General features: G+C 38.8%; 1 protein-coding gene across 1 annotated transcript in view; it reads left to right on the forward strand.

Annotated features, from left to right (window-relative positions):
* Positions 1 to 14,056, forward strand: part of EXOC4 (exocyst complex component 4) — an 808,183-nt gene that overhangs the window by 749,022 nt on the left and 45,105 nt on the right. The window contains exon 17 of the mRNA XM_082472898.1: positions 2,081 to 2,240. Within this exon, the coding sequence (XP_082329024.1) occupies positions 2,081 to 2,240 (160 nt within the window). The remainder of the gene's footprint in view (positions 1 to 2,080; positions 2,241 to 14,056) is intronic.

Raw genomic sequence — 14,056 nt, forward strand, 5'->3', positions numbered from 1 at the left:
AATGGTTCTGTTCTAGCAAATGTGGACCCCCTGCCCCCTAAAAAATTCCTATTTTCCCATTAAATTATAGTGATGGAGATCTGTTCTGAAGGGGAGTATCCCTAAACGACTTTAGCCGGAAAGTATGAAAAGGTTAGCTATTAGTCAGCCCCATATCACTGTGAATTGGAGACTGCAGCAATACTCTGTAGCTTGACAGTACAGGGCGCATCTAAGAAATCACTTTCCTGACTACGTAGAATTCCCTTCGGGCTCTTGACAGTGGCTCTTCCAAGCCCCACATATCAGCATTCACATCCCAGAGGTTTCCTCTAATTTTGACCAGACATTTCTTAACATCTAATTCTGCTGGGCAGCAATATCTTCTTGAGATACAGGTATAATCCTCTGACATAGAAGAGATTTTAACTAAAAAAAAAAATCATAAATTTGAGGATTCCTATTTAAAAGGCTAGCTATCCCTCTGTGATATCACTTTCTAAATTCAAAAGGCATAACATTGAGTTTCCCAAGTTGAGGAGGTGGCAGTGGTCTCAGTCTTCTTGGTGTGTCAAGAAGGAGTATTTTATTTTATTATTTTTTTAAGGAGTATTTTAATCACAGATATTGTTTAGAATTCCTGATGTATAGTGATAATACAAAGCAGACCAACTTTTAATTATTATTATAATTATAATTATTTAATTATTATTACAATTGCTTATACTTAATTGGTATATACATTTATTTCTATTTATTATTCTCTACAAGCATTGCATTGCCTCATAGCCTACACGTAGGGCAGACCACTCTAAAGCACTGCAGAACAAAATTCTGCGTGAAGTTATGGGCTCAGGAGGATCACAGCAAAATAACCTACAGAGATTTTTCACATAAACTGTCTTGCTTTAAATGTAAAATCCATGTGTGTGTTTCTTTCCCTTCGAGTGAAAAGCTTTTTACTTCGCTTTCAAATAGTAGCACATACACGAGAATCTGTGGTCTTGAAGCAACACTGGGTGAGTGTAGCTGAAGCAAGAGACACTGCCTTCTCCTGTCCTTTTTCTATATTTATCCAAATCAAGGGAAAACTCATTCTGAAGACAGAAGGAGCCATTGACCCTGAAATTACGCCCTAAGACAAAAATAGTAGACCGCTTGTGACTAGTCAGACTAACTTTAGAATTCTGGGGAGGACATCTTGCCAGAGTCCAACTTTGTAAGAATAAGAGAAAAAGAAGGAAGAGAGGTTTACTTATTTCCAAGTATTTAGAATTAAAGTCTAGCTTCTAAGAATGGTAACCCACATGTGCCTCGGGTTGTTCTGAACCAGCATTCCTCAACTTCATTACCTAGGGTAAGCTGAATGGGACCTCTTAGTTTGTTGATATACTACCCAGCTCTTTGCTGAATTTCATAGACCTTAAGACAGTCCTTTGGCGATGAGAACAAATCACTTACGATACCCCAGAGAAATGCACAGGTGTCTTGTAGGAACTCCACAGTTAATGCATGATCTGCTTTTCCTTTGCAGTTTGTTTCTGATTACATTCTCTCCAGTTACTACTTTAGAAGTATACTCCATTGTCAGTGTTGAGGTGTCGTAACATTAATGCCAATAGCCCATTTTCTTATTTTTACTTATGTAGGTTGTCAATCAACTTTTGAGCCAAAAGTACACCCCTACCTGTTTTGTAGGAGGGAAAGGAGACCAAACAGATCATCATATTTACACGTGTTCTTCTCCGCTTTAAAATAACTGTACAGAAAAACAAGAGTTCTATGCACTTCAATAGTTTAAAACAACCTGGCATGTACTCTAAGCCCTGGCATGGTGACTTTAACTGTATATGGCAGTGCTGGAGCTGCAGATATACCAGGTTTTTGGTCAGCAGAAAGTCTCCCCATTTGTAACTACTTGGGCACTGTCTAAATACTCTGAAATCATTGTAAGATCAGCTGGTCCAACCATCAGAAATAAGTTTTCCTTGGTCATTTAAATTTTCTGAGCAGTAGACGAGAGAAATCCTGTGTCGGTTTATGTAAGATGGCACTAATCCGTCTTCTCTTTCCTCCCCACTGCCCTGTGCTGATCCCTCAGGCCTAGGACACCTGATCTCCTGCATCCTTATTAACGGCGCCCAGTACTTCAGGCGCATCAGTGAGTCTGGCATCAAGAAGATGTGTAGGAACATTTTTGTCCTTCAGCAGAATTTGACCAACATCACCATGTCTCGGGAGGCAGACCTGGACTTTGCAAGGTAGGGGGAAAGATTGGGCTCAGTTCCTGTACCAAAGCCAAGGCCTCATTGTCTATCAAGTCATTTTTAAAAATGGGTTCTTAGTACTTAAAAACTTAATTTAAAAAAAAATGAAACAAGTGATGGATATTAATTACTTATTGTGATGATCATTTCACAATATATGCATATATTGAATTATTATGTTGTACATCTGAAACTAATATGTCAATTATACCCCAATTTCAAAAAAAGGAAAAAAATGGAACAAATAGATGTACTTTGGTTATAGGGAAGGTAATTCTCTAAAATTCTATTGGATGTTTAACAACTCTTAAACAGGTAATTTTTCCTATTGTCTAACCTAAGTTCTTTTACTACAGAACTTTAGTAACTTTATTTTCTAATTGTAAAAGTAATATATGCTCACTGCATAAAATATGTAACATAAAATACAAAGAAGAATGTATAAACATTAGTCATAAACTTTTACTCTAGAGACTATGATATTTGATATACTTTCTCCTGGTTTTTGTACATGTGCTGTGTGTCTAGGTGAGTTTTCTCATGGGCATGCACATCATTTCTCTTTACAAAATTGTTAATGGGTTTTTTACTCATTTAATTGCATTTTCCTATATCAATAATCTGTGAAAGCATGGTTTTTCCCATATCCATTAATATCCCTTGAAAGTATTATTTTTAACACCTGAACAAATGTTCCACAGAGTAAGTAAACCATAATTTATTTATCTAAGTATATGCAGATTTGTAGACATTTGGATCTTTTACATTTTCTCTCATCCTAAATAATGTGTTGAATGTATTTTTACATGAATCTGTTTCCTCATCTCTTCTATCTTTCCCAGTTGACACCCATCCCCCCTTCTTTTTTTCATTGGGGGGAAAATGGTTACTCATCACTATTCGCACTGTTCCTTTATGTAATTGAAGGTTCTTTTTTAAATAGCGTTTTCACTTTCTCTTTTCTAGGGTTGCTGATCTCAGTTTTTAGTGTTTCCTTATAATACACTTTTTCAAATACAAGAGTTAATTTTATTCTCTCTTCGTATGGTATCAACACTAGCCATACCTTTCTTAAATCAGTGGACCTTTGGAGCTTTAATGAAAACTTAAGTTTTGAACAGGATGGATAATGATTATGGTGTTGGTGCTTTATTGACGATTATACCTAGATGAATTATTCCATGAACTCCTTTATGGCTAGGAAGTCTTTTGTTTTTAATAGTCCAGAATGCTCCTACCTAATATTTAGTATTTCTGTGTTTTTTCACTTGATTTTTTGATTCTTGAAGAAGTTCAAGAAAATTTGAAATAATTCTTGAGACACTTAAGGGGATGATGAAATGTTATATTACTTTGACAATTATTAAGACATCTATGCTAGAATCTTTGTTTTGAAATCGTATAACCATGTATCTCCACTTTTAACCTGTCTTCTCCAATCTATCCCTCCATTTGTTCCACTGCTACCCTGTTGTTCTGCTTTTCTGTCCTCCTTCCCTGTCTTTTTCTTTCTATTTGTGTGTGTGTTCATTAAATTCCCTATTTTAGGCTAAATTTGTTGGAAAGCGTGCCTTGCTCAGATTAGGGAAACCAGGTGTGACTGAATGCTGCATTTATTTGGTCTCTCTGATGGGGAATGATCTCATTATTGAATTAGTCTATTCATAATAACATTGACAAGGGGAAGATAAAAACATGGAGGCCCGAGGGATACAGAAAAGCATTACTAATTCTCTGAGGAATATAATTCCTAAATTCAATCATCCTTTTTTTTAAATGATTTTTTTTTTTTATTTAGCTGAAATAAGTAAATTAACACAGCTTTTGGCAGACAGTATGGGGCCCAAACACATAGTAAAAACAGTAGCATCCGAATAATGAAATGTTGACTGGGCTGTATTGAGGTTGGCATCGATGGGCTGTATACTGGCAAAGCAATTCTTCAGCAAAGCCGTGCCTTTCACAGTTGGATTTGGGAGTGGCATCCAAGGAAGTGGGTGTAAGCTGAAATGTGACCTCCTGGGAGAGGTACTGCTATTACTGCTCTTAATGGATTATGAGAGGAGATAGGCTAGCTTAACTATATAGCATTGGATGATTCTGTCCTTATCCTAGCTCAAAAGACACATCGTCACTAGACTTGTAAGCTCCAGGAAGCCCAGAGTTTTTCTGTTTCCTCGGTGCATGGCCCAGAGTAAGTGCTCATTTTGTGTATTGGATGAATGACTAGGTATCAAATCAAGGCTTCTTTTTGTGGTAAAGAACTTGGATAATGACAAAGTTTAGTTTATCTTTAATGCCCTGAACGTTTTAACCAGCTGACGTGGGTCAGTTTTCTTATTGGCTTATGAGAAACAGAGCATCTCCCTTGCAATTCTTTCTTTGTAGAGAGAAAGTGTTACAAAAAGGAATACTACATCCCTACTATTCATAGCCTCTTTCTCCTTCATTTTCTCTCGCTCTCATACATACACATATGCATAAACACACTTCATAGCCTTATTTTTTTTCTGTTCTTGTGTTTGGTAGGGATAGGTATTATGAAATGGGCTCCATCAATTCTACTGAATGTGAAGCTATGTAAAATAAATATAACAGCGATACCAAAATAGCCAGAAATAATAGACTGTAGCAGCAATGTGTCTCAGCATTCCTTAAGCAATGTCTAATCAAGCATCGACAGCATCTGTATTTCCAGCAAATCTCTATAGGAATGTTATCTTCTAACACAGTAATTAATCACTAGTTGCCATGTGTCAGAAAACTTATTTAACAAGAAGTTGCAAGGCTCTTGTAGTTTTTTACTTTCATAGCCTTCCTGGCCAGTGGAAAAATAGAACACTCCTTCCATAATAAAGAAATGAGAGATCTGGACTGATTCCACTTATGCTGACTCTTTTACTCAGCGGGATTGTTGAGTAGTGGTAAACCACTACTCAGTGGTATTGTTGAGTTGTCTCTTTTTTCATACACACCTTTGCTCCAACTAATCTCTAATAGGGATAAATCTTGGGTAAGCAAAGGATCAAGATAACCTATAACATGACCAGAATTGCAGAGAGACCCTGTCCCCTATGGTAATTTTCTCTGCTATAACCCTTTTGACCCCAAAAAGAGGCTTTGTCCTGGAAAATCACTACAGACTAACTAGAAAGTAGAAGGCCTCTAGGAGTGTTCTCTTTAGTTGCATTAATCAGAGATCATCTTACCCTGAGCTGTCCTGTGCTTCGAAGCAACCCAGGAGTCCAGGAGTAACGGGAGAAGTCTGAATGGGCACTGAAGTCCCCAGGGTGGATCTGGCAATCTCTATAGTTCAAGTGAAGCCATTATTGAACAAAAAAATAAATCCCAGCGTTTTCTTCCTAGTACTTCCATCTCTTCCCCCATTCTCCCTTTTGTATCTGTCTCTCTCATTACAGTTGCCTCTCTTTTCTCCTTTCTCTCTCCTGTTGCCTCTATTATCTCTCCTTGATTTTCTGGTCCTTCTGGTTTTCTTTAGACTGGTACCTCTCATTCTTTAATCTGACACAGATAAGGAAATGAAAGCTAAGGTTCGGGAAGTGGTAAGGTTCTAACATAAGAAAGCTTCCTCATCCTTTTATTCATTCATTCAAGAAACATGTATTGAGCGTGCATTCTCTCTAGGTCCTGCCCTTGTGGAATTTACATTATTGTGGGCAAGACAGACAAACAAATAAGTAAAATACAAAGTATGTCAGATGATGATAATACATGCTATGGTGAAAAATTAGACATAAGAAGGAGAACAGAGTGTGCCAGGGTATAATGAAGGTAACCTGCGATTTTCAAGTGTTCATGGAAGTCCTTAATGAGATGGTAGCATTTGAGGAAAGACCTAAAGGAAGAGTAGGAGCAAGCCATGTGGATATCTAGGTGAGCGTACGAGGAAGGGAGCTCTAGGAGCAAAGAACTAGAGGGAGGCATATATTAAGCATTTAAAGAACAGTAGAAAGGCCAGTATGGCTGAAGTGAATGAACAAGGAAAGAGTAAGAGATGAAGTCAGAGGTTTAATCTAAGAAGCTGAGATCTCGAAGACCATTATAATAACATTGACCTTTACTCTGAGTGAGGTAGGAAGCTGTTAGAGGGGTGGGGACAGAAGAATGCCATAATATGACTTATATCATAAAAGAATCGCTCCGGCTGCTATGTTGAAAATAGACGATTTTCCATTTTTCCTGAGGAGGGGAGGTTACAGACAAGGGCAAAAACAGAAGGATCTGTTAGAAAACTATTGCAATAATCTGGGTGAAAGATATTGGTGATTCAGACCAAGATCGTAGGAGTGGAGAGGATGAGAAATCGTCAGATTAGGATACATTTTAAAAGTAAAGATGACAGGATTTGCTGAGGGATTGAAGTGAACAAATGCCCCCAAGGTTTTTGTTCTGAGCAGTTCAAAGGATGGAATTTTCATTTATTGAAATTGAGCCAGACCATGGGAAAGGCAGGTTGAGTTGAGGGGTGGGCTAAGGGGGCAAATGCAAAGGGGCTATCAAGAGTTTGGATTTAGAAATACGAAGTTTGAGATACCTATTAAACACCTAAATAGAGGTAAAGAAGACAGAGCTGGATATACAAATCTAGAGCTCAGGAAAGAGGTGTAGGCTGGAAATAGGAGTTTGGGATTTGTTAGCAAATAGATGGGATTTTAAAGCCCTTAGACAGAGTGAGAGGTGAGATCTCAATGAGAACACAAGTAGAGGGAAAAGAAAGGCTGACCAAGAATTGGTCCTTGGGTCCTCCACTGTGTAGATGTTGGAATACTGGAGAAGAACCAGCAAAGGAACCTGAAAAGGAGCAGCCAGTGAAGCAGGAAAATAACCAGGAGAGGTTTGTGTCCCAGAAGTGAAGAAAATGTTTTAAGAGGAGAGTGTCTTCATCTGTGTCAAATGCTGCTGGTAGGTTAAATTAGCTCAGGATAGAAAATCAGCCCCTAGTGGACTTGATAAGAGACCTGCATTCCTTTTTTTTTTTTCCTGGATGTTAATTAGATTTATTGTGGTGATCATTTCACAATATATACAACTATTGACTCGTGTTGTACACCTGAAACTAATATAATGTTATATGTCAATTATAACCCCAATAAAAAATCACTCTCTCTCTATATATAGATATAGATACATGTGTATATACGTAATATAGTTTTATGTACACATATCCATTTAGTTCTGTTTCTCTGGAGAATGCTGAAGAATACAGTCCGTCACATTTTGTATTTTTAGATTCCTCATGAGAGAAGGTTGGCCATTCCTCAATATTCCATTGTTTCCCATGTTCCAGTGTTTCCTGCACTGGTTTTCCATGTAAATTTCAGAATATCTTGGTTGGAAAAAAAATGATATTACTGTGTGTGTGTGTGTGTAAACATAAGCAGTTCATATACAGAGAATTTTTCCAATGTAAAGGATCTTCATTATATTTAAACTCACACTCTTTTATGTACATCTAGAATACTCCCACCTGTTAGCTGTCTTCCTTCACTTTTGGTCAGTAATCCTTTTCTTGGCTAGTTTGCTGACGTTTTCCATCTAAGATATGCCACAAGATTGATGGCCTCAAACCTTCAACTTCAGCTTTCCTCCTTTTTGCAAGTTAGGATTGGGTTTGGGTCAACTCTGGGTCAAAAATATATTAGGTTAGTCTTTTCAGATTGTGTTTAGATCCATATATCAAGAACATACTAAAATTGAGATGGCTTCCTTGGCTGCCCTCTCAAACCATTCGACCTTTTAAGATTCTTTTTCCAGTTTTGGTTTCCTCTTTGCACTCTGCCTATACAGTTTCTGTTGAAAGTGCTACAGGAAATCATTTCTTAAAACCTCAAAGCCCTACACTTATTTCAGTTTTTAAAATTTCTTTTTTATTCCAGAAGACAAAGTGCTCCAAACAATTCTGGGGCACTTAGGTAGTAGTATGTTAACAAGAACACTGTGCTGGGAGTCAAACCACTCTTAAGGTGCTAGAGTCCTAGCTTGGAGCTGTGTTACTTTAGGTAAATCACTGAACTTCTCTGATGAAAATTGCACTGCCTACCTTAATGGAACTCAGGAACAGATGATATTGGATTTGGAAAATTAATTTGTAAGCTGTCAGTGAATATCAAAGTGTATTAAATTTTTCTTCATTTCCTAAATAAATGGTACTTGATTTGTAGTCCCCTATCTACCACTTCCCATTTTCACATTAAATCAAAATTATAATCTCTTATATCCTTGGTGTTGGATAGTGAATAGACATACTGAAACCTCTAAGCATATTTGGAGACCTGCATTCCTTTATCTGCCCTATACAACTTACCTAGTGTAGGAACAAGCTTCAAATGTATTTGGGAAAAGCTGCTCACTCCTCAATTCCATGGTAAGGTCTGAAGCATGCAGGACAAAACAAAAATGCAATTAGAGTGATTCTAGTGTGAGATATAAAAGACCAAATTGGCAGCCTCTCTTTTCTCATTGAATGGTTACTAAGAAAGCCCTGCTCTTCCCAGCATAGGTACTTGTCATCTATTTCCCATGATATAGCAGAGTTGTGATCACTCTTAGAGGGATACTAACCAAGTGATTTTGTTTTTAATGATGGGCACTCTCTGCTTCTAGGTGCCCCACCCATCTCTAGCCCCAGTCCCTCTTCCAGCAGCTCCAGGTTAGCTTTGAAGCTGTTCCATACATGCTGACTTAACCAGTGAAGCTCTATATCTCCCATGTATAGTGCCCATACTGTGAAGCAGGAACATCTCCACAGAAGACACCAGAAAAATCTCACTGGTAGAGAAGGAACCATTTGGTACCTGGGGACCAAAAGAGAAAAAAGATCTTACCTGAACTGCCGCCTCTGAACATAGGTTTATATGGAGAAGTACAATACACCAATATTTGTTTAACTCAATGAGAGATTGAATCAAGAAAGTGAAAGACAGCCAATAGAGTGGGAGGAAATATTTGGATATCATATATCTGATAAGGGACTCATATCCAGAATATATAAAGAACTCTTACAACTCAATAATACAAAAACAAATAATCTAATTAAAGACTAGATAAAGATGCCTCAGTAGCAATGAGCATACCTAGTAACCCAAATCTGGTTTCTAAGTACTATTCTTCAAAATTAGGAAGCAGGGATCTTGGGGGAAATGGCTGATTGTAGGACTGGAGCAGGAGATATACAAGATGAGCCTGGAGCATCTTGTAGTACCAGAAAGTAAGGAAGTACTAAAAACACACACACACATAACACATTGTGTCAAAGAGGTACAGGAACCAACAGAAAGAGCTCCCAATGGCAAAGTTGGGACAATTTGAGTAAGAAAATAAATGAAGTAGTACTGCATTATAACCCAAAGTATAAAATAAATATCCTTAAGTCCGTACAATATAAATGATTGAATACATTGGTAAACGAGGAAGAGACAAATCTGTGCAGAAGCATTCCAAATAGATTATGTAGCTACTGTACTCTAAAGGTAGGGGAGGGACTTCCCTGGTGGCACGGTGGTTAAGAATCACCTGCCAGTGCAGGGGACACGGGTTCGAGCCCTGGTCTGGGAAGATCCCACATGCCACGGAGCAACTAAGCCCGTGCACCACAACTACTGAGCCTGCGCTCTAGAGCCTGCAAGCCACAACTACTGGGCCACATGCCACAACTACTGAGCCCGCGTGCCACAACTACTGAAGTCCGTGCACCTAGAGCCCATGCTCTGCAACAAGAGAAGCCACCACAATGAGAAGCCCACACACCTCAACAAAGAGTAGCCCCCACTCGCTGCAACTAGAGAAACCCCACTCGCAGCAACGAAGACCCAATGCAGCCTAAATAAATAAATAAACTTATAAAAAATAAAGGTAGGGGAGCCTAACATTCTACTTCTTAAGGTAGGTTTCACATAGTGACTTCCTTCCAGAGAGTACATATGGAATGGGGGAGAGTAACTTTATAGTGGAGAAATCTGACACATAGTATTTCAGCCAGGCAATCAAGGTCAGCATCAACATGCATAAATCATGCATATAATAAAGAGAAAAAATACCAAATAAATTCGAATACATGAACATCCTACAAAATACGTGTCCAGTACTCCTCAAAACTGTCAAGGTTATCAAAAACAAGGAAAATCTGACTAACTATTGTAGCCAAGAGGAACCTAAGAAGACATGACAACTACATGTAATGTGGTATCCTGGATAGGATTCTGAAACAGAGGAAGGATGTTAGGTAAAAACTAAGAAAATGTGAATAAACTATGGACTTTAGTTAATAATAATGTATCAATATTGGTTCATCAGTTGTGATAAATGTATCATACTAATGTAATATGTTAATAATAGGGAATCTGGGTATAAGATATATGGGAAATCTCTGTTCTACTCAATTTTTCTATAAATCTAAAACTATTGGGGAAAAATAAAATTATTAATAAAAAAAATAGGCAAAGGATTTGAATAGACATTTCTCCAAAGAAGATATATAGATGGCTAATATACACATGAAAAGATGCTCAACATTATTTGTTCCTAGGGAAATGCAAATCAAAAGCAAAATAAGTTACCACATTACACCCACTAGGATTGCTATAATCAAAAAGACAGACAATAGCAAGTGTTAGAGAGGATGTGGAGAAACTGGAACATTCATACATTGCTGATAGGAATATAAAATGGTGCAGCTGCTTTGGAAAACAATTCATCAGTTCCTCAAAAAGTTAAACATAGAGTTACCACATGACCCAGCAATTCTACTCCTAGACATATACCCAAGAGAAATGAAAACTTACATCTCCACAAAAATTTGTACACAAATTTTCATGGCAACATTATTCATAAAAGCCAAAGAGTGGAAACAAGCTAGGTAACCATCAACTGATAAATAAAATGTGATAAATCCATACATACAATTGGTATTATTCAGCTAAAAACTAAAGTACTGATATATGATACAACATGGATGAACCCTGAAAACTTTATGTTAAGTGAAAGAAGCCAGTTACAAAAGACCATATATTGTTTAACTCCGTTCATATGAAGTGCCCAAAATAGCCAAAGTTATAGAGATAGAAAGGAGAGTGAGTAGTGGTTACTTAGAGTAGGTGGGTTGGAAGGAAATGGGGACATGGGTACAAGGTTTCCTTTTTGGGGTGATGAAAATGTTCTAAGATAGATTGTGCTGACAGTTGCACAACCTTATAAATATACTAAAAGACATTTAATTGTGCACCTTAAATGAGTGAATTGTATGGCATGTGAATTACATCTCAATAAAGCTGGGTTTTTTTTCTAGAAAAGAAAAACTAATATAATGTTATATGTCAATTATACCTCAGTTTTTTTTAAAGTTTGAGCTTTAAAGCTTTGAAAGTCCTAAATGTTAAGTCATAGGAAATAAGTAGCCCAAGTTTTTTACTCACATTAATGGGGAACTTTATAAAGGAAATATCTAACTCTTTTTTGAGTTTCCCTAACCCATCTGGAGAGAGAGGAGGTCGAGGCAGAATTAATTTTTGGAGGAGGTGATACTTAATACTAATCTTAAATGAAATTATCCAGGGTAGGGAGAGAGCCGTTTGGAACAGAAAGGGCAGTTCAGAGTGACTGGGGCAGATGCTCAAGGAAGGGAGTGATAAAATATGAGACCTGAGGAGAAATCAGAACTAGCTCAGGATAAGCCCCACCCTATCAGAGGCTTTCTCTCTACAGTTTCAAACCATGCCTTCTCCCACCGGCACTCCCTATATTCCTTACCCTGATTTATGTTTCAGCACGTATCACCGTCTGACATATTTTATATTTACTTGTTTATTTGTTCCTTGTCTGTCTGTGAGCTCCAGAAGGCAAGGACTCTTGTTCACTTCTGTAGCCCCAGGGCTAAGAACGATACCTGGCATGTAGTAGGCATTCAATAAATATTTGTGGAGTGATAACTTTATTCTGTTGGTGACCTAAAGGGCTTTAAGCAGAAGAGTGAGATGGTCAGATTTGTATTCTAAGAAAATTATTTCAGTAGCTGTATAGGAAATGCACTTGAGGGCAATAAAACTGGAGGCCTTGCTGACCAATTGGAAGGTGACTGTAAAGAGAGAGGTGTGTAGGGCCTGAACCAGGTCAGTCCTGGTGGGGATGGAGGAGACAGATTTGAGACGTATGAACGAGCTAAAATGTGCAGGATTTAAAGAGTGATTGAATGGTGAAGATAAAGAAAAATGAGTCAGGGCTGACCGTCCACTCTCTGACATGGCTATCTAGCTGGGTCCCAGTACCATCACATAAGATACGCCCACAGGAAGAGGGAGGAGTAGGCTTTGTGGAAGGAAGATCATCAGTGGACGTGACAAGTGTAAGATGCCTGTGAGATTTCCGAGTGGAGGTGGCTCATATGCAACAGGATGTGTAAGCTAGAAGCTTGGAGGAGAGTGGTGGACGGGAGGGGCCAGTTTGGGGAATCATCAGCATGGGGTTGTTGTTTAAAACTATTAGAGGAGATGGCGAACCATCTCCTGCGGAACACCAGCATGTAAAGGGCATGAGAAGGGAGAGGAACCCCTGAAGAGGATAGGGAAGGAATGGTCCCACAGTACAAGAGCCAGAAAAGGACAGCGTGTGAAAGTGCTGCCTGCACTGCAATAGTACCTTACCCACAAATTGATACAGCATCTTTCCTCTCAGTAAATGAAAGCATCTTCTCCTTTTAATTTCTCCAACTCCTCTTTTTTTTTTTTTTAATTATTTATTTATTATTTATTTTTGGCTGTGTTGGGTCTTCGTTTCTGTGCGAGGGCTTTCTCTAGCTGCGGCGAGCGGGGGCCACTCTTCATCGCGGTGCGCGGGCCTCCCACTATCGCGGCCTCTCTTGTTGCGGAGCACAGGCTCCAGACGTGCAGGCTCAGCAGTTGTGGCTCACGGGCCCAGTTGCTCCGCGGCATGTGGGATCTTCCCAGACCAGGGCTCGAACCCGCGTCCCCTGCATTGGAAGGCAGATTCTTAACCACTGCGCCACCAGGGAAGCCCCCAACTCCTCTTTGAGGTAAACTGTTCAGGTGCTTTCCTCAAGGTGACAGAGCAAGTGACATAGCCAGCTTAAATATATCAGTTTTGGACCCCCGCTTTATCCTTGACCTTGTACTTTCTCGAAGGCCAGGAATGACCTCTGGCGTAGCTGAGAATATTGAATTCCTTCCAAGGGAGCTGCTTAGGTACACTTACTTCCTACAAACCTGTTGTACCAGGAACATTATTTTGGTTTTCTGCAGGAGAAGTTATGGGTTTTCCTATTTGGAGTGACCAGGGCATTGTTTGATGGATAGGGATTAGCGATGACATGCTGCCATCTGCTGGAAGCACCCACAGACATCTAGACAGACCTGTGGTCCCCTAACTCCCTGTCACTCTGATGAGTCAGGAGGGGGGTACGCTTCAGAGGTGACTTGGCTGAAAATATGAAACACCCCCGCATTTCGTAAAAGTTTCTTTGCTTGCCTTGCTTGAAGAGCAACTTTGTTTCTAAAAAAAAATTTTTTTTTCACATCATTTTCACATTTTACCCCAACTTTATTGTGCCATTAGTCTTAACTGCCTTTCTGATTTGGGGGTAACCTATACCTTTTCCACCCTTTACCTGCAATACTCCAGATTTTTGACTCAAGGTCATTAACCATGTGGATTTGTGATTGATTTTGTAGGAGAGATTAGTCTGCTACCAAAATTCTTTTAATGATGATGCCACTAAAAATTCTGTTATACCTCTTGAATTTAATGATGATGCAAAACTAGCCCTGACTTTCCCAAGTACC

This window comes from Balaenoptera physalus (genome assembly GCF_965194825.1).
Source record: "Balaenoptera physalus genome assembly, chromosome: 8".
NCBI lineage: Eukaryota > Metazoa > Chordata > Mammalia > Artiodactyla > Balaenopteridae > Balaenoptera > Balaenoptera physalus.